Consider the following 23,767-nt stretch of genomic DNA (forward strand, 5'->3'; position numbering starts at 1 on the left):
GATGGGTGCCTTGGGAGCTCTGAGCCCAGGTCTGACTTAACATTTCCCCAGGTCACTCTGGCTGCTGGGCTGAAAATAGACTGTAGGGGATGCGCGCAGAAGCCGGAGTTCAGCTGGGAGCGTTTGCCGTAATCCCAATGAGAGTTGGGGGCCTGGAGAAAGGTGACGACTGTGGATGTGTGAGAGTCTAGAAACGTTTTCAAGGGTGTTAGAGAGGCTGGCGACTCTAGCATTTGCATAAGCTTCTGGCTGTTGCCTTCTCCCCCGAAAGTGCTGTGTGTCTGAGGCTCGCTTCCCCAAGGTAGCATGGGGCACAAATACACAAAAGGACCAAGTTCCTGCTACGGAAAGAAGTAATAACTGAGGAAGCCCTAGGAAAGCCAGTCACCAGGTAGGGTCTCCAGGAGCCAGACAGGCCCCGCATGCATGGTGTGCACTGAGGAGGAGGAGGAAGGAGAGAGAAGCCGGCAGGGGTAAGGGTAGCAAGGAAGACCAATGAAATTTGCCAGAAAAAGGATGAAGGCCAGGGATGCTCAGAAACAAACAGGCTTCCTCCAGCAGCGGCCTCCACACGTTTATGGGGAAGTTTTAAATCACACAACTGAGAACAGGCATAAATGGAGGCGTCCAGGTTGACATGCTTGATAATCAGGTGAGTTCATGGATATGAAATTCTTCATAGGTAAAGAGAAAAGGGGTATCTCCAAAGTATTCCCCATAGCTCCTTTTTATAATAAACAAAACAATTTACAAACCAGTGACATTAATTAGTTTGAAAAAATGAAGATGAACGACTGAGTAGAGTATTCCCAGAGTAATATTCAAATAGGACAGGTCTGCCCTCTGCGCTTGGTAGTGCCTCTCCATCACGGCTCCCCATCCCTCTTCCCAATTCTGCTCCCCAAAGGCACAGGTGACTGTCAGGGTCTCCGGTTCCTCCCACATGGAGGGGTCAGTCTCTGACCAGATTCGGCAGTGTCTGCGTCTCAGCGTCTATCTCTCGCTTCTAGCACCTGGAGAACGTCCCCTCCCAGTACCTGACACAGACCGTAATTTGGCAAAGAAAGACACTGAAATACTTGTGGCTGGCATTTCAGGAAAAGTCAGAAGAGTAAGCGCTGCGTCGTCTGGTGTCGCCCACCAAGACGGGGTGGGCGCAGTAACGGGGAGCACCATGTGGGAACGTCGCTCCTGAGAATTTTCACTTCCCAATCTCTGTGCTGTTGTTAGAAAAGCAGCAGACCGTGCATCAACAGAGAAATTCTGGAGTTATGCAGTCAACTTTATGATCTTGCAAGTGGAGAATCAGAGGAGAGAGAAAGCTGCATTCGATCAACTGCTCGCTGGCAGAAGAATCGATTGAGACTCGAAATAAAGAAAAAATGCTAGAGTAGCACCAGCCTGGTAGATTAGAGAAAGAAAACAGGGATTAAAAAGTATGTTAAATATGGTGTGACCCAAAAATACGTGAAGATCTAAGAACATGGAGGAAAGCTCGAGGGTCCTAGGGGAGACATTAATTAGAGTTCAGCTGATTACAGTTTTGCAGAGAAAAAACAGAGAAGGAACATCCTGCGTTACTTCAGAAAGGCTGATCAAAGATGGGCAGGCACGGAAAAACTCTTCTGGAATGGAAAAGAGAGCGGGGAAGCAACAAGTCATCCTTCTTCATTTGAAGCTTGAAGGGGAGAAGATAAGGGGAGAAAAAAAGCATGAAGATCCCAGTAGAAAGAGGGATTAAAGAGGAAACAGCTCTTTAATGGAGGGGATGAAGTGCAACGTGGAAAATAGGCCATAAAAATGAGTTCAGCCGTGGAGTTTATTCTGACTTTGAAAGGACTCCAAGTCAAATGCGAAGTTCAGGCCATAAGTTAATTTTGTGCTGTATCGTATGTCTCCCCAAGATGCTCCGGCTTCATCAGGACGGTTTCAGTGCAAGTTCGTGATTCTCCTTTTGTGTTCTGGTCTCTCATTTATTCTCGCTGCTTTGTGCCTCACCCCCCCACCCACCCCCGCTAGTGAGTACCGAAGCCCACAGGCGTCCCCGTGAGTGTCAGCTACTCGTCGATACTGTAGTACACAGATACCAAACTGTCTTGTGGATGGGCAGAGAATTCTGCTCCTGCCTTAACCTGCTGTGTTTTGTCCTTGGGACAAATGTCCAAGCCTGGCACACTCCTGCAGGAGCATCAAAATGGTCATGTCCCCCAGTCCTGATTTTATTCACAAATGCCACATTCCCACATTCCCACCCCCTCCAGCTCTGCGGCCAGACCAGGAGCTCCTCCAGGAAAGAGACTGTCTCTCGCTCTTTCTTCTTCTTCTCTTCCTCTGCCCTCTCAGCTCCTGCTCAGATATCTGGCACAAGGAGTCTTGGGGGCTCACATTTTGGATTAAGCTGAGAGTTTTCCCATCACCTCTGGCATGATGGTTAAAATTGGGCTCCCTGAGGAGGAGACTTTGAAGACTTCCCATGGTCCCTCAGCTGTAATGGGTAAAACTCCCTCTTACACTCGAGTCTGGCTGACTCCTAGTTCCATATTTGTTCCACTAAACCTTTTGCACAATTTGGGTCCAACCTTATTTTTCAGCCTCTACCCTGAGAAAACCCTCCTTCTAGCCACACAGTTTTCTAGGTGTTTCCAGAACATTCCCCACACATATGTCTGTCTTTATCCCTCCTGTCCCTCTGCCTGGAACACACTTCTCTCCCCATCTCTCATTTGGCTTTGGAAGGTCCTCTGTCCCACCAAGGCCCAAATCAAACAATGCCTCCTCCATGAAGCCTACCCTAGCCTCCTAACTCCTTGCTGTGCAGCTCGACCCTCCTTCCCCTGTACTATCATGGACAGCCTTTAGCTTAGAAAGCACAGTTCCTGTCCCGTAGTAGACGTTTCATAAACATTGACTTACATCCCTGTGTTAAGGCACTGGTCCTTGCTTGCCCCATCTACCATTGGTTGCCATACCTTACTCTTCTTCTGCCTACCCTGTTGTAAGGACCTTTAAGATGGGGACACATTCCATATAGCCCCTAGAGCTCTTAGCCCTGGCCTTAGATGTGGGAGACAACATAAAATGCTTTAAGAAATTCAATTAAAGGGCAGCCCCAGTGGCCTAGTGGTTAAGTTTAGCACGCTCTGCTTCAGTGGCCCGGGTTCAGTTGCCAGGTGTGGACCTACACCACTCATCCGTCAGCGGCCAAGCTGTGGCAGCAGCTCACATACAAAAAGAGGAAGATTGGCAATGGATGTTAGCTCAGGGCGAATCTTCCTCAGCAAAAAAAAATTCAACTAAATAAAAATATTCAGATACGAGGCTATTTGGTACCTGAATAAGTACACACATTACTGTGTCCTTTGAAGTCTTGCCAATATTTTAATTGTGTGATGTAAAGTTTACCACACCAAATTGCCTATAGTGAAGACAAATATAACACAAAATGCAGAAATACTTCTTGCCCCTATAGTATTGAAAAATAGTCAATCAACTTATTTTTCAAAGGGTAGAATTGACAAGTGTTATAGCCCATGGAATCAGGAATAACCATTATAATGAAAGGAATTGTTTGCAATTTGGCAATCGGTACAAGCACAAGCGTTGTATAAAAAAAAAAAAAAAAACTGCATCAATGCAGTGTTATTGTTTACAATTTAACAAACAAGTTAAATTGACTCATTTGAAGAAATTGACCAGAACTCTAGGCTGAGACAAGAATACTCTACCCAGCAAGAATTTCCTTCAGATATGAGGGAGAAATTAAATCTTTTCCAGACAAACAAAAGTTAAGGGAATTTGTAACTAAAAGCCCTCCATTACAAGAAATCCTCAAGAAGGCTCTCATACTTGAAAAAAGAAAAAAGGGAGAAAGGGGACACAATCCACAGACTAGGGAGACCAATGGATAGAACCAGAACAGGATAGCAAATATTCAACTATAGCATTAGGGTAAAAATAAGGAAACTACCAAAACAAGGACGATCTTAGCACTCTAACTACAAATTAATAAGACGAGTTGGAATAAAAAGTGAAAATAATTATTTAGGAGGGGAAGAGCAAAGGGTCTAAATCAGTATTGGTCGAGTAAGTAAGAGACCACCAGAGAATAGACTATATTATACACGAGATTCTAAATACAAACTTCAAGGTAGACACTAAAATAAAGTACAGAACAGAGTCACAAATCATAGATAAGGAAAAATCTAAGAAACCCAGCATAAGAAATTGCAGTATTAAATGGGTAGTCTAAAGCACACAGGAAAAGAAACACAGGAAAACAATATAATGAGCGACAGATTGACAGCATTAAGTCCACATGCATCAATAATCACTCTCAATGTGAACGGATTGAACTCTCCAATAAAAAGACACAGAGTGGCAAAATGGATTAAAGAACAAGATCCAACAATTTGTTGCCTCCAGGAAACACACCTCAGCCCCAAGGACAAACACAGACTCAGGGTGAAGGGGTGGAGGACAATACTTCAAGCAAATAGCAAGGAAAAAAAGGCAGGTGTTGCAATTCTCATATCAGACCAAGTGGATTTCAAAATAAGACAGGTAAAGAGAGACACAGAGGGACAATATATAATGATCAAAGGGACGCTTCATCAAGAAGAAATAACGCTTATAAGTATCTATGCACCCAACACAGGAGCACCAAGATTCATAAAGCAACTATTAACAGACCTAAAGGAAGATGTTAAAAACAACACAATAATAGTAGGGGACCTCAACACCCCACTCACATCAATGGACAGATCATCCAGACAGAAAATCAGCAAGGAAATAATGGAGCTAAATGAAAAACTAAAACAATTGGACTTAATAGACATATATAGATCACTCCACCCTGAAGGAGCTGAATACACATTCTTCTCAAGTGCACATGGAACATTCTCTAGGATAGACCATATGTTGGGAAACAAGGCAAGCCTCTACAAATTTAAAAAATTTGAAATAATAACAAGCATCTTCTCAGATCATAGTGCTATAAGGCTAGAAATTAATTACAAGAAAAAAGCTGAGAAAGGCACAAAGATGTGGAGACTAAACAACACACTACTGAACAAGCAATGGATCATTGAAGAAATTAAAGAAGAACTCTCGGCTGAGAAAGTAAAAAGAGAAAAGGATCTTAGGAGGAGAATAAGGCGGAGGGAGAGGGGCGGGCTGGGCAATGGGCTGCAGCGCCAGCCGTATCTGAGGACGCCGTGCAATCGCCATCCCCCCGGCACCTTGCAGCTCAGCTCCAGTGTTCGCTCACCTGGATGGATGTGGTTTTTCCAGATCTCACAGCTCCACCTAAATGGCCCAGGGCAGAGTGGTCTAAGGGACCCAAAACGCAGGCACATGGAGATGACCTTGCCTTCACTTTCCTGTCCGCTAGACCATGAGTTCCAGGAAGGCAGGGCAGGCCCGACCCAGCACTGCCTAGAACCTGGCACATCACGGGCTCTCAGTAAACACTGGGGGGATAAAGGTGCCTCCCCAAACTGCCGAGTGGTCAGTGAAACTTAATCCCTACCAGTCCAAATTTTTAAAAAATCTTTAAAGAGTAGTAGATGGTATTAAGGAAGAAATTAGCATAGAGTGGAGCTAAAACCAATTTGAACTTGACCTCTGCACTGTGATCTGCTGCTCCCTCAGCTTCTGTCTGCCTCACCTACACTGGCTGCCCTCTGATCCTCTGGCCACGCCGTCTATGGCCAGGGTTCTGCACTGCTCTCCTCACTCTTCCTCTTCCTCCCATGGAGATATTCATTCAGCCATCCTGTGTAAACATCAGTGGGAGCCACTGCTGGGTTCGCGGCCCGTCCGCACCGTCTCCAAGGCTGCACTGGGCTCCACCCTGAAGGTCAAGTCTCAGCTCTTCTCAGGCCCCCCTCCCTCAAAACTTGAAATGTCCAGATCCAAATTCCTCTGGGTCCCCAGACTGGCGCCCCTCCTGACCTCTTTTCTATTAAAGGTCAGCCCATCTCAGGCTCATAAGCTGGCCCCTGGGGATCTTTGATAACCTCCTCCTGCACCGAGCCCTGCACATGCCCCTTTACAGCATCGCTTCCATCCATCTCTTCTTTCACATTTCGCCGTCACCACCCTGGAGCAAGCCTCACTCCAAGATTTCTAAATTCCTCCCACCCATGCTTCCTGCCTCCACCCTTCCCTTCACAGCCATCTTGCACATTCCAGAAGGTCATGTTTCAAAATTACTGCTCGATCATATCGTAAGTCCTGCCACCCCTCTGCACTCAAAACCACATGGCTCCCAATGGCCAGCACGTCAAAGCTTCTCCTTCACTCACGTGTCTGTTCCACAGTATTCCCACAGACGTGTACTGATCACCTGCTCACGTACTGATGCCATGCTGATCGTGCCAGTCCCGGTGCTGGGGCCGGCAAGACGAAAATAAGTCAGGAAAATACTCCGTGGGTGTGTCAAGCAGCTAGACGTCATTTTAATGTGATGCTGTAAGTGCTATGGAGTAAATGTGCACAAAACCGCACGAGAAACTCAGCAGAAAGCCGTGAATCCCGGGGAATCCTGAAGGAAGGGATGGCTAACCTGGACCTCGAAGTCACGCATCAGCCTAGAAGGTGGTTCCAGCCAAAGGCTGCCCCAGGAGCAGTGGAGGCCTTTAGGTGGGGACACGGAGGAGGAGAATGCAGCGCTAGCCCGGCTTGCATCCCTCAAGGCCGGAGGGGTCACCACCACCGGTTACTGTAGAGGGAGCAGGTGGATCTGATAAAGGCTGCTGGGATGGAGGTGGGGACAGGCAGAGGAGAGAGGGAACAGCAAGACGAAGTCCCGGCAGGTGGGAATGTGAAGTGTGTGAGGGACAGTATCTTGGTCTGCATGAACAGTGTGTAGATGGATGAGTGGTGAGGCCACCAAGGCAGCCTGAGGCCTAAAGCCAGGGGGAAGGATAGAGGCGGAGACCAGGGCCCACGAGCCTCGCCTGCCATTTCCTGCCCCAAAGTCCCATCCCCCTTCCTTCTCCAACTCTCCCTGTCCATCCGCACGTGTCCTCACGGGTCTGGTGTCTCTGAGCACGCTCTGGCCTCCCCTCACCTGTACTCTTGCTCCTTCGAGGCCACTCATCTGGCCCCCGTGCTCCCCATGTCTTCAAGTGCTCCCATGCTCTAAAACCCCCTTCAAGGTCACCTGCTCCACACGGGCCGTTTATCAACCCTTCCTCCATCCACGCTGGGCTGACCACCCGTCCTGTGGGCCGTACTTTGCATTCGGAAGTCAGCTGCCCCCTCCCCGGTCTCAGTCCTTGGTGACTGGGGGGGGTGGGGGGTGGGGCTGAGCATCCGGTGTGGCCAAGGACAGGGGAACAGGCCCGGGAGCCAGGTCCATCTGGGGAATCCTGGCTCTGCCGCTGAACAGCTGTGTGACTGTGTGAGTCTCCTAGGCTGGCCGGACAAGCGACCACACACTGGGTGGCTTACGGCAACAGAAATGTATTCTCTCTCAGCTCTGGAGGCCAGAGGCTGACATCAAGGTGTCAGCAGGGTCAGCTCCTTCTGGAGGCACTGCCTGGGGACCCTTTCCATGCCTCTTTCCTGGTGGCTGCTGGCACTCCGCAGTGTATCTTGGCTTGTAGATGCATCACTCCAGTTTCCACCTCCATCTTCACGTGCCCTCCTCCCTGTGTGGCTCTGCTTCTCCTTTTTCTGTCTCCTATAAGCACACGTCATTGAATTTAGGGCTCACCTGAAAGCCAGGATGATCTCATCCTGAGATCCTGAAAATCACATCTGCAAAGACCTTTGCTCCAAGGGTCGCATTCACGGGTACTGGGGGTTAGGACTTGGACATATCTTTTTGGGGAACACTATTCAACCCACTGCAGTGACCTTGGGCTCTTATCGTTGGCTGCCTACTAGTAAAAGGGGCTCATGATACCTGCTTTACAGAATTGCTGTAAATGTTAGAGAAAATCAAGAATTCAAGAGCCCGGCTCGTGGCGGCAGGGCAGGGTAAGGCGTGACTGCTTGTGGGTACAGTTTGTTTTGACGGTGATGAAAATGTTCTGGAATTAGATAGTGGTGATGTTTGCACAACTCAGTGAATATACTACAAACCATTGAATAGCGTGCTTTAAAAGAGTGAACTCAATGGTATGTGAATCATTTCTCAAAAAAGCTGTTGTTTTGAAAAGGAGCCTGGCTCAGAGTGGTCTCTTCATAAATTGTAGCTGCTATTATTATTACTGATATGACAATAATAACTATTCTTAAAATCCTTTATAATAGTTTAATGTTTGGGGTCTTTTGTCACGCCTCCCGAGCCTGGTTATGGATTACATTTGCAGTGGGAAGCATGGGTGAGACATCTGTGTGTGTTTTGAAGGCGCTAGCCCAGTACTGGCACATAGTAGGGGATCGTGAATATTTGCTTTGATTGTTCATCAATAGTTCACATGGAAGTTACTCATTGAAAATAAACCCTGTGGTGCTTATGTGTTCACTAATATTGCTACCATCACTGTGTATCAATCTTATATGAGGTGGGATGTAACATTTTACCCATGAACTCCTCCAAAAAAAAACCCCTGAAATTAAATTTCATAGGGGCTGGCCCAGTGGCGTAGTGGTTAAGTTCAACACGCTCTGCTTCAGTGGCCCAGGTTTGCAGGTTCAGATCCCTGGTACAGACCTACACCACTCTTCACACCATGCTGTGGAGATGTCCCACATACAAAATAGAGGAAGATGGGCACAGATGTTAGCTCAGGGCCAATCTTCCTCACCAAAAAAAAAAAAAAAAAATATTTCATGCCAACTGCGTTTCTAACTTATGATTGGCAGCGTGCTATTGAAACCAAAAGCCTTTTCCCAAGAAAATTCAGTTAGCAATAGAACATGGAACTAGCCCAGATAATTCATATATTCTAATCATTATCTTATTACAAGTAGTCAAAATCCATGTACCACTATCCCGCTTGCTTGGGACTAGTAAGAAAAATCATAATAGAAACAACAACATTAAGCTGCGTTATTGCCGGGGACACAACTGCTTTGGAGGTTAAAAACTGAATTTTAAGAAGGACAAAAGCTCATCTTGAGGAAATATAGGTAGGTCTCCTGAGTTTTCTCTTTAATAGCTAACAAAATCAATTTAAAATTTTAATAGATTCCTCTTCATTTCCATTGAAGGAAAAACAACAGGATTTTAACATTTAAAGTCAGCCTGCCTATTTTCAAAGCAGCAGCTCCATTTCTCTCGTCCCTTTCCTTTCGACTTCTGCCTCCATCACTCTCGTCCCTGTTCCAGGCCCCACACCCCTCTCAAAACAGCGCTGGAGGGAGGCAGGAGAGCATGGGGATTGAGAAACCTGTGACTTAGACACATGGTCCCAGCTCTGCCTCAAGCCACGTGCATGCCCTTGACAGTGGAGAGAATGGCCAGAGCTGCTGCCTTGTGGAGATCCGATGGGTAATAAATGTAATGGGCACAGCCCAGAGCCTGGATCCTAGGCAGAGCACCATAAGGGATGGTCCTTGTCACCCCCAGCCACCTGTTTCTCTTCTGCTCCCTCCGTTGACCATGCCCAGCTCACTGCCCGAGAACTTGGCCTCACACTCCCTGTGCTGGCCGGTCCAGTATCCTCCCAATTCTCCTCCTCTCCCCGAAGAGAAGATACCCACAGGCTTCAACTTTCCCAAACATTTGAGACTATCTTCTAACCTTTCTCCCCTACTCCACCAAGGGAAAAAGACTCTCAGTTTCAAAGTCTCCTGGATTTAAATTCCATACTCTGAGATACTTCCAACTCCAAGTTTACAACTGAATATCTATGACATTCGACTTAAGTTACATTCGCTTATCTAGCGTGGGGCCAGTAAGGACTGTGAGAACATCAAAACTTTACATCTTAGAAACCCTGAATCCTTGAATTTTGTGTCCACTGTGGTTTCCAGCAATCTCTAGAGCTAAATGATTAATTATACCCAAGACAGTCCAAAGCAATTATTTAATTAAGCTGTATTATAGGCTGCCAATTGTTTGGAGTAAAAGGAAAGGCTTCACCCCATTTTCTCAACATCTGGCCTTTGGATGACTTAAAAGATAAAAGTAGATATGGGAACATTTTTATGACTAAGTAACAATTTCTAGAAATTTTCCATTAAGTAGAAAAACTTTTTTGGTAATTTGCTTCTCCTGATTAGAACTGGGTGACATGTTTTACTGTAAGTATTCAGCTTACTTAAATCCAGTGCAAAATAGACAATGTTGCAGTACAAAATGAAACGTTGGTGTCATTTTCTTTTTAGGGAGAGAAAGTCTGTTCTAGCAAACCTGTATTTTCCCTTCAAGTGTGTTCATTTTCCCCCTTTCAAAAAAGTTCTCTTTCTTAATTTAGGCTTTTTTAAAATCAACTTTAATAAACTAAAATTCCCTATTAGCCATCCTAAGCTTAGAAATCTAAGTTTTATTTTAGAGAACTTTTCAAGGAAGGAGATACAAGCCACCCCACAGGAGTTGATGACCAAAGTCATGTCTGTGTGATCTACGTGGAGACACACAGAGACACTAGTTGGGGCGTGAGGGGGTGGGGGGCGGGGAACACAAGAGGATGGCTATATATGATGATTTTTAATCAATCTGTGGGATTTAAAAATAGCCAAAAATTCTTCAGTTACTCCAAATCACATTGGCTCCTCCTATTTCTGAACAGGTAAATGTTATGAGTGTTGGTAACACACAGCTTAGCTCTCCAGTGGTTTCAGATCGTCCCATGTGTCTTGGTCTATCTTCTCCATCAGGCTGTAAGTGTCCCGGGCATGATGTCCGTTTCCCCCACCATCTATAATGCTTCCTAAAGCGGGACGGTTGGAGTAAACCAGCTGAATAATAATGAATTGATTAGTGTGTATTTGTTCACTGGTTGTGTTCAAAATAAATATTTGACTAGTTCAGACCTCATCTTTCCATACTGTTTGAGTATTGAAATACTGTCATTCTTTTAAAATTTAAGAATGTCTAAGTAGTCACCTATAAATGGACCATCAATAAGCATAGGATGAGTGAATGACTGGACAAATAATGACCAATAATGAATGGCCTCAGAGCACCTTACAAGGTCCCTCCTTTGGAAGCAAGCTCAAATTGTCTGAAGGAAACTGATGGAGCACCCAACTTTTTCAGCTATTTCTTAAGGATTAAAGTATACTCAAATCCTTGGGTTGATGAAGTATAAATCATGTGTTACAACTACCGCCCTAAACCATGGATTTCATCTATAGTCCTGAATGTCCTGAAATTGTCTGCAAAATATTGTGGATATATGTGAATGCAAATCATTTTGGGGAGAGTATAAGGATGTTCATGTCTCAAAAAAGGCTCAGAGTCACCGTGTTAGAAGTGTCTGTTTACAATCAGATGAGTTTTGCATGGAAATTTTATGCATTTCTATGGTGGAGAGATTGTGATCGCTTTGCTAAATAATGGAAGTTGCTAGATGTGTGGGAAGTCTTTGAGCTGCCAGTTTAATATTACCCAACTTGCCATTTCTCTAAAGCAAATCCTTCTTTCAACATCAGGAAGAGCCTTTTAAATTAAAATACTGACATTACTCATTTCCAGGAGGCAAGACCCAGCTTCAGCTCTGTCCTGTTCCAGAAGGTCAGACATGCATTGTGGTCCATGGCCTAATGCCACCTTCTGTCTCTGCAAGTTAGAATGTTTAGCAAATGTGTCCAATTTTTAAAAGAACTTATACTTTTATTCCCAGACCTAAATCTTAGCACAAAAGGTTCTTGTTTAGTTATTGTCATTTCCAGAAGTATATTTATCTTAATGATGCTGTATTTCACATCGGGGAGCCATGAGTGGCCAGTATGTGGGCAGATGTGTTAACAAAGCATAGAACCTTCCTGAAGTTGTCAGTCTTTAGAATAACCACATTAACAGAAACCTGGTCCATGGATCTACCCTTGTCAATAACAAAGCCATTGCCATTCAAGCCCTGACTGGTGACCTCTGCGGGGCTAAAAGTATCAACGAGTTGACACAGCAGCCCTGAGAAGTAATTATTATTATCTCATTGCCCAAGCGATGAAAGCAAAGTTCAAAGAGGCCAAGGTCACACAGCTAGTAAGTGGCAGGGCTGGAACTTGAACCAGATGGCCGGACTCCAAAGGCCACCTTCTCTGACGTCTCTCAATTGTGTTCTTCACCCCTATAAAGAGCGTCCACCTTTAGCCAAGTCAGACTCCCCACAGACCTCTGCCTTCAAGCAGAAGTTCTAATGCTCTGTGCACTTACATTGGTTCCTTTAGTCACATATCTCCCACAAATTAAATAAGTAAATACAAAAAAAGAAAAAGCACATAAGTTTATACGCAACCTTACATCAGAATCCTTTCAAATATTTAGGAAATATAGTTGATCAGGATGAATCATTCAGATGTAGGATTTCCCGTCTGAATGGTGTCTGCTAATTCAGATATAGTTATGTTCTAAGCAGGTGAAACAGCTTTTTTCTCAACTCTTCTTCCCAGCAATATATCTTTGAGAAGTTTAAAAAATAAAGACTAAATGCAGTCTATTCTTTACCATGAAATTCTGAAACAAGAGATTTCTCAGACTTGTTAAAAGATTTGCAAAATGAATCAGTGCAAACATATGGCACAGAAAGGCCCTTTCCAATTAAAATTTGAGAATGTAAATAAATTGGTATTTCTCTCTTCATTCTCTCTCTCCTTAAGAACTGGGTCTCAACCATACAGAAGAAGCTGCCCTTAAAAATTATATATTTTTTCTTATTTCTTTCAACAGGGGACTTATTACGTTTGAAAATAAAACCTTCATCTTAGAACCAATGAAAAATGCAACCAATAGATACCAGCTCTTCCCAGCGGAGACCCTGAAGGGCGTCTGGGGGTCGTGTGGATCACATCACAACACGTCGGGGCTCGCTGCGGATAACAGGCTCCCACCACCCTCCCAGAGGCGGGCAAGAAGGGTAGGAGGGAAACCCAATGTTGTGTTTTCGGAGAGCTGGGCGCTCCAGCTAGGGACACCCAGTGCTAGGACATCTGGAGAAATTCCACCATCTGGATGTTGTATCTGGGGGGTGGAATCACCCAGTTTATCTGGAGTGGTTGATATCATGTGGGCAGAGCATAATCAAATATGGGACTCTCCATCATTATCTTACAAGTGTTGGCCTCACCATCAAACTGTGCCGAGTGAAGTCGGGCTCAAAGGTCGACAAGCTCACCATTGATAATGTCTTCGGTGAGAACCTACTGTGGGCCAAGGCCCAGGGCTACGCCCTACCATGGTAAACAAGACAAGAATGGACCCTCCCCCACTCTCAGGCAGCTCTCCTTGTTCGGGAGGAGAAAGACAATAATGGAGTTTCTTCATTCACAAGTCTGCTTTACAATTAGGGTCTTCATCACGATTTGCAGACTGTCCCCAGCCTTTGCCTGCCTGCCTGTGCAGAGGTGAACTGAGTCTCTCCACACAGTGTGTTGCTAAGGGGTGTTGCTTCCCCAGTCCGTGCTGCAGATGCTGTCCTGCTTACCGCCTGTGACTGTCCAAGTGGTCTGTGTTTTCTCACTGCCTGCCCCTGGGTCTGCTCATCAAAGGTCTTCTCTTCTACTCCAGAACTGGGAAGACTAGTTGCCTCATAGAGTCTGGGCTACAGCTCTCCCTCCCCGCCAGGTGGACAGAAACACGGGGCCCTGACACCCCAGGGTGCAACACTGTGAAACCTCTGCCCCAAATGTCTGGCTGACCCTTTTACACCCAGTGTTATGTGGGTTCCATAGGCCACAGCAGAACCCTCCTAAAAAGGAGTGAGGGCAGCCGTTCCCCACATTTGGCTGGAGGCCCTGAATTTAAACACCTACAACCAGATAGGAACTTACCAGTAATTTCCTGATTCTTCATCTCTGGCTTTCCTCTTCCTCTATTAAGAAGAAATCAAGAATTCATAGATATGGCATCACTTGTGCTTTCATTTGATAGTCTAGGGACACGATCAAAGTTCCACTTGACACACGTTGTCTTTCCTGACTTTAAGTGTTACGCTGCTTAACATTCAACATTTTATAAATACTATTCCTCTTTGTTCATTCCTAATCATTTTTCTAAATTTAAATAGTAAACGGTATCCTAAACAATTTCTTCCCATTCCTAAAATTTCCCCCATACCTGTGGATAGGTTGTGGTCCCCTCACCTGCTCTTAACGGAACCATTTTGGGACTTTTCATTGTAATTTTTACGTTCATTCTTTCCATCCTGGAGTCCTACCTGTATGACCCTAACTTCCTCTGTTTGTTGACATGTTCCCAAGATGTTCAATGGCAGGTGCTCAGAACCTGTTTTTCTTTCTGTTCCGCATCACGCCGGAGGGGAATAACACCCCATCAGAAACTGTGGCTCACTTTGACATTCCACTGGAGGAGACTGAGTCTGAACCCCAGGGAGCAGAGCTGGAAGAGCACTCCCCCCACCCCACCACCCACCCAACAGCTCAAGCGAGTTATCACTGTGCCTTTCTCTCCCCATCCCCCATCTTAGAGGGACAGGTCTAAGAGCTAGAATAGCAAAGACCAGCCTCTGTGGTCCCGGGGCGTGTTTATTTTACTCTTCAAACTCTCTTCCTTTGATTCCAGACCCCGGATGAGCTGGGATTGAGCTGTCGCCCTTCCCGTCATAAACAAGGGGAACATTTGCATTTTGTTTTCCAGGCGCTTTGCCTTGAGTACCTTGTTGAATACGCATCACCCATGTTAGGAGATTTATAACCTGACAGTTTAAATGACGCTCAGATATGTTTGCCATTGCATTTAGAAGTACGAGCGTGCTCTGTACTTCCCAGCCCTATTTTAATTCTTTAACTAGGCTTACAGCTCTCTAGAACTATGATTGGCACAGTAATTTCCAGTCCTTTTGACTTGGAGAGAGATGGGGCAAACCTGAGTAACAATGTTGTTTTGTTAATAATGCATATTGAAGGGTAAATGAACCTTTTCATTGAAAAGGGAAGGCCTCCAACTCAGTTCAACTCTGTTATCAATATTTCTCACTAGAAATAGTTGTGGATTGTTTTTACGGCAACGTCCTTGACTTAAAGCACATCTATATGGTGAAAGCGATACAAAAAATTACTTGCAAATACTGCACATTTGTCCCCATTAACATTGAAATTATATGCAAGCTAGTCTGGGGCAGCACCTTTGGTAAATATGAAAGGGTCACATTCGACTTCTATGCCGCTTACCCGCATCACTTACTCTGCCTTTATTTTACACTCGAAAACCAAGGTAACCTCAGCTAACTCATCTTGTTAATGCAGCACAGCAACTGGGTTTGCTTTCTCCCGGCATTTTTGGGCCCCTACTAAATGTTAACTGTTGCAAAGATTGGTGCACAGGCTGAGATTTTTCTGCAGCTGTTAGCGTTTTTCTTCCCAGAGCAGCAGGAATAAATCTGCACTCAGGCTGTGCACTGGCTATAATATAAGCTTGAGCTATTGTTTGTCATTTTTACAAGGCTCTACATTAGATTTTAGTGAGAACCCAAGTTGCTTCTGGAAGGGAGCCCGCAGACGGAGAGCATCCCATTCAGGGCTCTCCTCTGCAGGTTTGTGAGTCCAGCCTGAAGAGTCCTTGCCACTCAGCTCTGCTGGGACATGCTCCTTTCCTCTCCATCAGCTACGCATTCAAAGCGCCAGCTCATCGTAACATTGGCCTTGAGCAAGCTGTAGGGAAGGCCACGGCAGGGTACATCCACTGCTGGGAAAAATCACGTAATACATCCCAAAGGCAAAGGTGAATTATGTTTGAATTATCCTCTCTTTGGGGATCACCTGTGCTCCTGTTCCCCTCCGTTAGTATGGATAATTATGAGTTAAATGTAAAAGTTGACGCCTTCTCTAGAAAGCAGGGTTTGCTTGGCCTACTGAGTACAAGAAGGACAGCCCATCATGGAGACACTACTGTGTTTCCTCAAATGCAGCCATCTTGAGCTGGACCAGTGCCATTGCTTTTGGGTTTCTAGACAACCTGTCATATTTCTTTAATAGAAGCCCTAGTAGTGGTGGTGGTAGTAATAATGATAATATATGTTATATGTAGAGCCAAATAATAGTTCAATATCAGGAACTGGCCACAACTGTTTGAAGACTCATTAGTTATAGCAGGCTTAGTTAATTTCTCTCTAACGTAAGCATCCTCACTTCCGTAGCTCCTCTAAGAGACCAGAGGAAGTTCCCTTACTGCCTTAATGGTTCTTAAAGCTTGGTGGTGGATGACAGCCAGCACCACTGTTGCTTCCTTGGCCCTGGGCTCTGAGCGTCTGTCAGTGTGAGCTGAGGCTCCCACATCTCCAGGTGTGGATTCCTGTGGAGACTTGAATTGATTAAAACTCTGGATAAATAAATAACAGATCTCACTTGTGCCATTGGTGTTTTGGACTCAATTCCAGTACTGCACATTTGTCCCCATTAACATTCAGTTCATCAGATTCAGCCCATTCTCCCAGCTTATTGTCTCTTTTGCTTGTTAGTCCTGCAGCCTGCATATTAGCCAGGCCCCAGAGGCCGCAGCCCACGCAGATACAAGGGGAATGTGCTTCGGCCCCACACAAGTCATGGGTAAGGATGGTGGAAAAACCAGGGCTCAGCTTATAAATATTCATAAAGTGGCCTTAGAGTCAAGACCTGGAGGCTCGCTGGAGCCAACAGAGATCCTTCCTTACTCAGAGGCAGATAAACCAAACTTTGGACTCGTTTAGTTTGCTGGTCTTGCTGCCTGTGGAAACACTGGCCCTGGTTCCGCGGTGGTGGTTCTTTGTTGTTTGGTTGTGTCACACCTGAATCAAACTGTTTACCAGTCTCCATCCTTACTGCCCCAAACTCGTCTGGCTCTCACCTGCACTCTGGGCTTCCTCTCTTGCCTCCCTATAACCCATTCTCCTCCAGCAGCCAGAGTGATATTGAAAAACATCACATTCAAGGGCTCCCCATCACTCTTAGACTATTAGACTGCCATTCAACCTGCTTGCCACGGCCCTGCCCCCTGCCCACATCTTCAGCCTTATCTCATCCACACTCTACTGACTCCTGACTCACTACACTATGGCCATTCTGCCTGTTGCTATGACACTCCAAGTCCTCCACACACTCAGGACTTCTGCTGTTGCTGTTCCGTCTACTTGAAACACCATTCCTGCCACACTTTCTGCGCATACCTGCTTCTCATCCTCAGGTCTCAGCCAGCTTAGTCCCCCTCCCCCCTTGTTTCCGTCATTGCAGAACCCTGCTTCTTTCCTTTATTGCAGTTTTCACAGACTGTGCTTTATTTTTGTTAACTCTTTATTGTCACCTCTTTTCCCACCTCCCTTCTAGAGTGTGAGCTTCGTGAAGGCATATCTTGGGTTTCTTGTCCATTGCTTTATCCCCAACACCCAATAAGTGCCGAGCATATGGAGAGCTCCCAGCAGATATATGTGGGATGAATGAATGATACACATGTGAATGGCTCCCATCAAGAAAGAGTTATAACGAGGATTCTTGTGACCCTAATCTCAACTTGCTTTTCTAACTTGAGTTGAATTCCCGGTGCCAGAGTTCTAGTGGCAGTGTGTTTGAGGGATAATCTGCCTCTGGGGACTTGTCTGTGATGACTTCAAGAGGCCCAGGATCTGGTTCCCTCCTGAGCAAGGCTCCAAGAACGCCTCAGTCTCCACCTTGCAGCAGAGCCCGCGGGACCGTTCTCAGAGGCTTACGTTTCTATCCATTTGGGGAAGGGCTTTTGTTTATAACCCCAAAAATGAAAGTTCAATCAAGCAACCAGTTTCAAATGTTGCTCTGCATATCAAAAATTTTAAACAGGATTTTTTTTTTTTTAAACTGGACAGCCCAGCTCGGTGGAACTCATGTGGAGGTAATTTAAGGCCCTCTGTGGGTGCAGCGCATGGGAGAGTGAACTTTCGCAGCCATGAGCAGGCCACTCCCCCATGGCTTTTTATTACTATGTGGTTTGGTTTCTCTCTGAGCTTGCAGTTCTCTGAATTCACGAGAAAATTGGGCCTTCTCTGAAAACTGCAGAGACAGGAAAATCGTGATCATGTGTTTGTTTTCATTATCTGAAACTGTGTATTTTCTAAATGATGAACCAAGACCACTTGGTAATATCCCCTGGTTGTTTATTTCATCCTTTTGCAGTCTGGAAGGTGTAAACGTCTAAACAACCAGGGCCCCTTCTGAATTTTTCAATGGGAGATTAATTTATTTTTTCATTTACAGAGCTCTATTTTCTTCTGTACGATTACCTGAATCTGTTAATGGTTAATCAGGGCACTGTGGGGAAAAAAAAGAGACTTCTGCTTGTTTCACACCTCAGTCGGGAAAAGGGGCAAGATCTTCACACTTCCAGAAGGTGTCTCATTTTGTGTATACCAGTGGGTACCACTGGGGCCAATCTGTTTTCCTTTATAAGGACTTAGTTATCACCATAAAGCACGCCTACAACATATAGTTACAAAGCTTGACTTTCTTCTCTTGTAATGTTGTAAAAGTAGGAGAAATGATACCTTTCACGGTGCTTTGTTTTCCCTTCCTCCGTAAGGTTTCCAGATTTCTTTAGGGATACCTAAATTCATGAATCATCTGCACAGCTGGGCGGCAGGAGGAACACTGCTATGATACAAACATTTTTCTTGTAAAAATCTGTTTGGAAGATCCCGGACTGATGGGGATTTGTTTTATAAAAGATGTTTCCCTCAGGATTATGTGACTGCAATCAAAGCACGCCTTGGTCATTTTTGCTTTTGTCTGGAAGCCTGGTTACGGCCGGCAAGGTTTACGCGTTAAGCAGTGTGTGTAGCTGACTCATAAACCAGCAGGCTCCGTCAGAGGACCGAGACCCGCTCGACCCTGTTCCCTCCGCCGACATTTGATTGCAGAAACAGGAGGCTTTGTTGTTCTGTTTTTAATGTTTGCGTTTAGAGACCACCCTCCATGAATTGCTCTCATTCTCCTAAAAATGCCTTTGGGATTCTCCCAGTAATTCAAGAAAGAGTGCAAATGTTTCCTGAGGAAACTTGATTAAAACGTAACCCACTTCAGAGGCTGCCTTTATGCGACAGGGAGTTCATGCTTCTGGGGCCTGACCCTTCTCCCGGCCCCACCCCTTTATATATAATTTCCATGTTCTTCTTAACTATTTCCCTCTTACAAAATCCCTTTTTGCCCGTGGCCTATTTTAGTCTTTTTTTTCTTGACATTGTTTCTTTCTGTTCTCTTTCTTTTGTTCCTTTCTGGTTTTCCTCCTAGCACCTCCTTCTTGCCTGGCTCTGTTCCCTGTAATATCAGCCTGGCTGTTCCCTGTTCTCCAGACCACCCGTCTTCCATTGCTTCTGACCAGCTTTTTAAATGATCATCTGCAAGATATAAGCTCCCTGGAATGGACTGCTCACTGTTTTCCCAGAAATGTTATGCAGTTCCTGCTCAAAATAGGTTCTTCTCCGTTTTCTCAAATCACAAAACTGGACCATAACGGTGAAGGGAACGCCCATGAGACCCTGAACGCCATCATCCTCTGTAGTGATCTTCAAACGTACTGGATACCGCCCGAAACGAGCGGCCACTGCCTGGCTCCCATTCCAGACAGAGCCTTGGATTTGCTCCTTGATGCTGAGTTCTATTTAAGTTTTGTTTAATAGTGGCTTTAACTTGTTCTGATCCTACAGTCAATGATTCAGCAGAAAGATCAGATTCCTTTTCAAGGGTTTCCCAGATGGAAATGGAAACTGGTCCCTCACCTTGAGAAAGTTTTACAGAGGTTGTTGGGGTTGGAGGTAAACTTATGGATGGAACGGAGGGGTGGGAGCTGGGGGGACGGTGAGGACAGAGGCTCGCCTTAGTTAAAATGTTTGGGTCGAGAGAGATTGACAGTGTTCTGGAAGCCCCAGAAAGACAGTAAGCGAAATTAAATCCGTGTTTCCTTTTGACAGCATAAAAGAGAGACCCTCAAGATGACCAAGTACGTCGAGCTGGTTATTGTAGCAGACAACCGGGAGGTGAGAACTGTTTGAAATTTCTCGGTACAGTTGGTTAAAAAGAAGGAAACAGGGCAAAGAAAATTTTTAGCAAATTATTACGTGCTTTAATTGACCTCATTTTCTATAAGCCCTTAAAAGCATTGTAAACAACCCATTTAAAAAGTGATCTTCTGATATTATAAAGTATAAATATTAAAAATGTATCTGCTATTACAAAATAATTGCAAGAACTGCAGAAAAAACAGAGTTGCTCTGTAGCTAAGCTCTCCAAGAGGGAGGATTGTTTGGGAGAAATGGCAGATGGCTTTTGATTGTATTCTAAAACATTTGGGGGGAACTTAGTTTAAAACTGTCCAATATGTCCTGAACCAAATGAGTGAGTGAATGAAGGCTGTAGAGACACTGCAGAAAAAACCTACCTTCTGACGTGTGGCTTGAGGCTGTGTTAGGTTTTTCTTTTAATTCATTTTTATTTAGCTTTCTTTAGATGATCTTCTCTGTATTCCTTCCTTGCCTCTACTACATGTTATGAATTAGGTGACATTTTCTGGTAGATTCACTCCGCACATATGAATGAAACAGGCTTGACCATTTCTCAGAAAACAGTTCCCATTCTGGAGGTCAGATTAGAGGGCAGAAGGGGGAATTTATTAACTTTTTAATCCATTCTCCTCTGTGTTGTTTGACTTGTTGCCATGGGCTTCTTTTACTTTTGCTATTTAATTTTTAAAAACAAATAAGAAATTTCTGAGGAAGTTAAAATCTAGTTGATGATATGAAAAATGGCTTTGGACTGCCTTCTGGTTGTCTGTTTTCTCTTTGCCAAAACATGTCACTGCCTCCATCATTTATGAGGCTGGAAAACTCACAGAAGTTACTGTCTTGTGAGCGCTTGGCTTGGGTGAATTTCAGGGAGTTTCAGAACGTCCCTAGACGGGGAAATGACTGGACAGGAGGGGAACTCGCTTCACGTAAACCAGGGAGGGTCCCGAGTGGTTTATAAAGCCCCAGACTTCACATTTCCAGGAGCTGGGAAGATGAGATTTGATTGATATTCTTGCTGTTATTAATGCTGACATTTAAAATTATTAAGTTTCAGAGGCAAGGAAAAGATCTGGAAAAAGTTAAGCAGCGATTAATAGAGATCGCTAATCACGTTGACAAGGTAAGTTCTTTTGCAGGTAATTAAATCACTCAAATCACGTAAATGTTTGGAAATGGGGGGAGGGAATGAAGCACACCTCATCTGACTTAGTTAGCCTGCAGACCCAGTTCGGCCTCGGGTCCTCGGCTGAAATGCGGTCTTGCGCTTCCTCTGAGCACGGTATTCCCAGGCCTGGAGCAGCTGCGGGAGATGCCAACCCCACTCTGTGCGGACTGCGGTGGCCTCGATGCTTCTCCCTCCAGGATCTCTTCTGACCAGGCAAGGGTCCAGTCTGAGGGGATCTTGGACTCCCCATTTAGATCCAAACCCCTATAGGATGTATCCAACCCTTATGAGAACTCCCAGGAGGGCCTCTTCCCAGCTCTCCCTGGGTGGATCTCACAGGTCCCCTGAGGACAGGTTCTCATTTATATGTCCCTTATAAGGCCTCCACAGTCCTGGGACACAGAAACTGACTTTCAGCTCAATCAGCTCTTGGAAAATCCCTCACTGAGAGCTAGGAGGTGGGGAGTTCGCCCTTGACAAAGGTGGTTTCAGAGCTGGAAGAGACCCTGGAAGTCTGTCTAATTCTGGGAGTGTGTGCTCACCAACGCTCCCTATACTACCTGTTCACGAGGAGATGGTGAAACGGTCTATGCTACCAGCCCTTCAGCAACACGCCCTGCGGGGGAGAGCATCGAGCCATTGGTGCCGATGGCTCTCACCCTGAAACAGAGCTTCTCAGACTAGCCTGGAAGCTTTCAAAGGCATCGCTGCCTGGGTTCTGGCTGGGGCCTGGACAGCAGGATCTCTGGATACTGGCTAAGTGGTTCTCATGGGCGGCACGGCTGACAACCACTGTTGTAACGCAAGCGTACTTCTCAGCAGTAGCCCATCTCCCACCTGTGAGAATGGGCGAGAGGGAAAAGGGACCAGCTCGTTGCTGAATCTTTCACAGCCGGGATCCTCTGCAATGGTCACATTTTACACATAGCAGGTTGAGGATGCCTCACCATACCCATGTTTCCAAACAACCTTATTCTATTTGAGGTGAGTTTTCAAAGTTTTCAGAAAAGTGAAAGCACAAGCCCTTCCAGAAATTCAGTTCCGTTCTACAAGGCATTATGGACAGTGCCAAGCACTGTGCATCAAGAATTCAGAATAGGGTTAAGTTTGTATGCTGTGCTTTGGTGGCCCAGGGTTTGCCAGTTTGGATCCTGGACACAGATCTGCACACAGCTCATCAAGCCATGCTATGGCAGCATCCCACATACGAAATGGAGGAAGGTTAACACAGATGTTTGCTCAGCAACAATCTTCCTCACAAAACAAAAATTCAGAATGCATCAGATGTGGTCCCTCCGCTCAAGGAGGTCGCAGCTTCACACAGAGGCAGACTCACAAACCACTTAGCATGGTCCAAACGTGATAGGAACTAGGGTGATGCTATCACTCGAGTGCTGTGGGATGCAGAAGAGGACCGCTTCCTTCTTCCTGGGGCTCAGGGAGTCTTTGCAGGGAGGGGACTTGAAAAGGACGATTTCACCAGGAGCACAGCAGAGGGGGGCCTGGCTGCTCTTCACGGCACTAGACACAGCAAGTAATTCCATGCAACCAAGGGCGGGTGTGCACATGTGCCTAGATGGGTAAGCGTGCAGACGTGTGTGTGCGTGCACAGCTAGAGCAGGAGGAGATGAAGATGCAGGGCATTCAGTGGCCAGGGCCCTGAATGCCCCACAAAGTCATGTCAATTTTATTCTGCATCAGTGGAGACCAGGTGGGTGTTTTTAAGCGGGGGAGAGACATGGGATGATACAAAGCTACCCCTGCAGTCAGTGAGGAGGATGGAGTCACCAAAGACAAATAGGGCTGGGAGGGGTCTGTTGCCACACAAATTATAAAGACCTGCCCCAGGGCCGGGGAAGTGAGGGTGTGAGAGGGTCAAGGATTAGAGATGTTGGAAGGGATGTGGTTACTAGTTTATTGAGCAGTTACTGCGTGCCAGTCTCTAAGTGCTTTGCAGATGCGCCCAGATACATCCTATTACTCCCACTTTTAAAGCAGAGGAAGCTGAGGTTAACAGAGGCTAGTTAAGTAATGCATGTGTTCAAGTAGCACTAAAGGCAGGACCAGGAATGAGCCCTGGTCCCTGTGACTGGTCCCCACAGGGGCTTTTGGCCTTGACTCTACCCACTTGCTTTGGGTCCCAGCCCACCATAACCAAGCAGAAGCAGAGGCTGAGAAGAGTGGGGTCCCAATGACCACAGCTTTCATTGCAGCACAGTGGTAGGCTTCATACCCCTAGGGAAGCGGGAGCAGGAGTTTCATGGGGTGCTCCAAGTGGTCAGAGATCTGGGCTTGGCACTCAGAGCAAGGCTATGGCTGGATGGAACTTTCTGAAAGCCAGAAAAACACGGACAGCCATCAGTATCCTGGGGTGATACCGTCCTCATCCGCCAGCCCTTTGAGGCAAGTCAGACTCCCAGGCAGCCCATGCTTGCTGATGTATTTTAGTAACCACTTTTTGAAAATTAAACTTTATGCCAAAGTCAAGTGGACGTAGGAGGATTTTTGTAAATGGCGAGTCCTT

The 23,767-nt window shown here is 45.7% G+C and overlaps 1 protein-coding gene across 2 annotated transcripts in view; it reads left to right on the forward strand.

Annotated features, from left to right (window-relative positions):
• ADAM12 (ADAM metallopeptidase domain 12) overlaps positions 1–23,767 on the forward strand; it is a 335,212-nt gene that overhangs the window by 222,552 nt on the left and 88,893 nt on the right. For both annotated transcript variants that reach the window (XM_008525946.2, XM_070567901.1), the window contains 3 exons: positions 12,791–12,977; positions 19,986–20,051; positions 21,127–21,198. In XM_008525946.2, the coding sequence (XP_008524168.2) occupies positions 12,791–12,977; positions 19,986–20,051; positions 21,127–21,198 (325 nt within the window). The remainder of the gene's footprint in view (positions 1–12,790; positions 12,978–19,985; positions 20,052–21,126; positions 21,199–23,767) is intronic.

The sequence above is a fragment of the Equus przewalskii genome, chromosome 1, assembly GCF_037783145.1.
Source record: "Equus przewalskii isolate Varuska chromosome 1, EquPr2, whole genome shotgun sequence".
Classification (NCBI taxonomy): domain Eukaryota; kingdom Metazoa; phylum Chordata; class Mammalia; order Perissodactyla; family Equidae; genus Equus; species Equus przewalskii.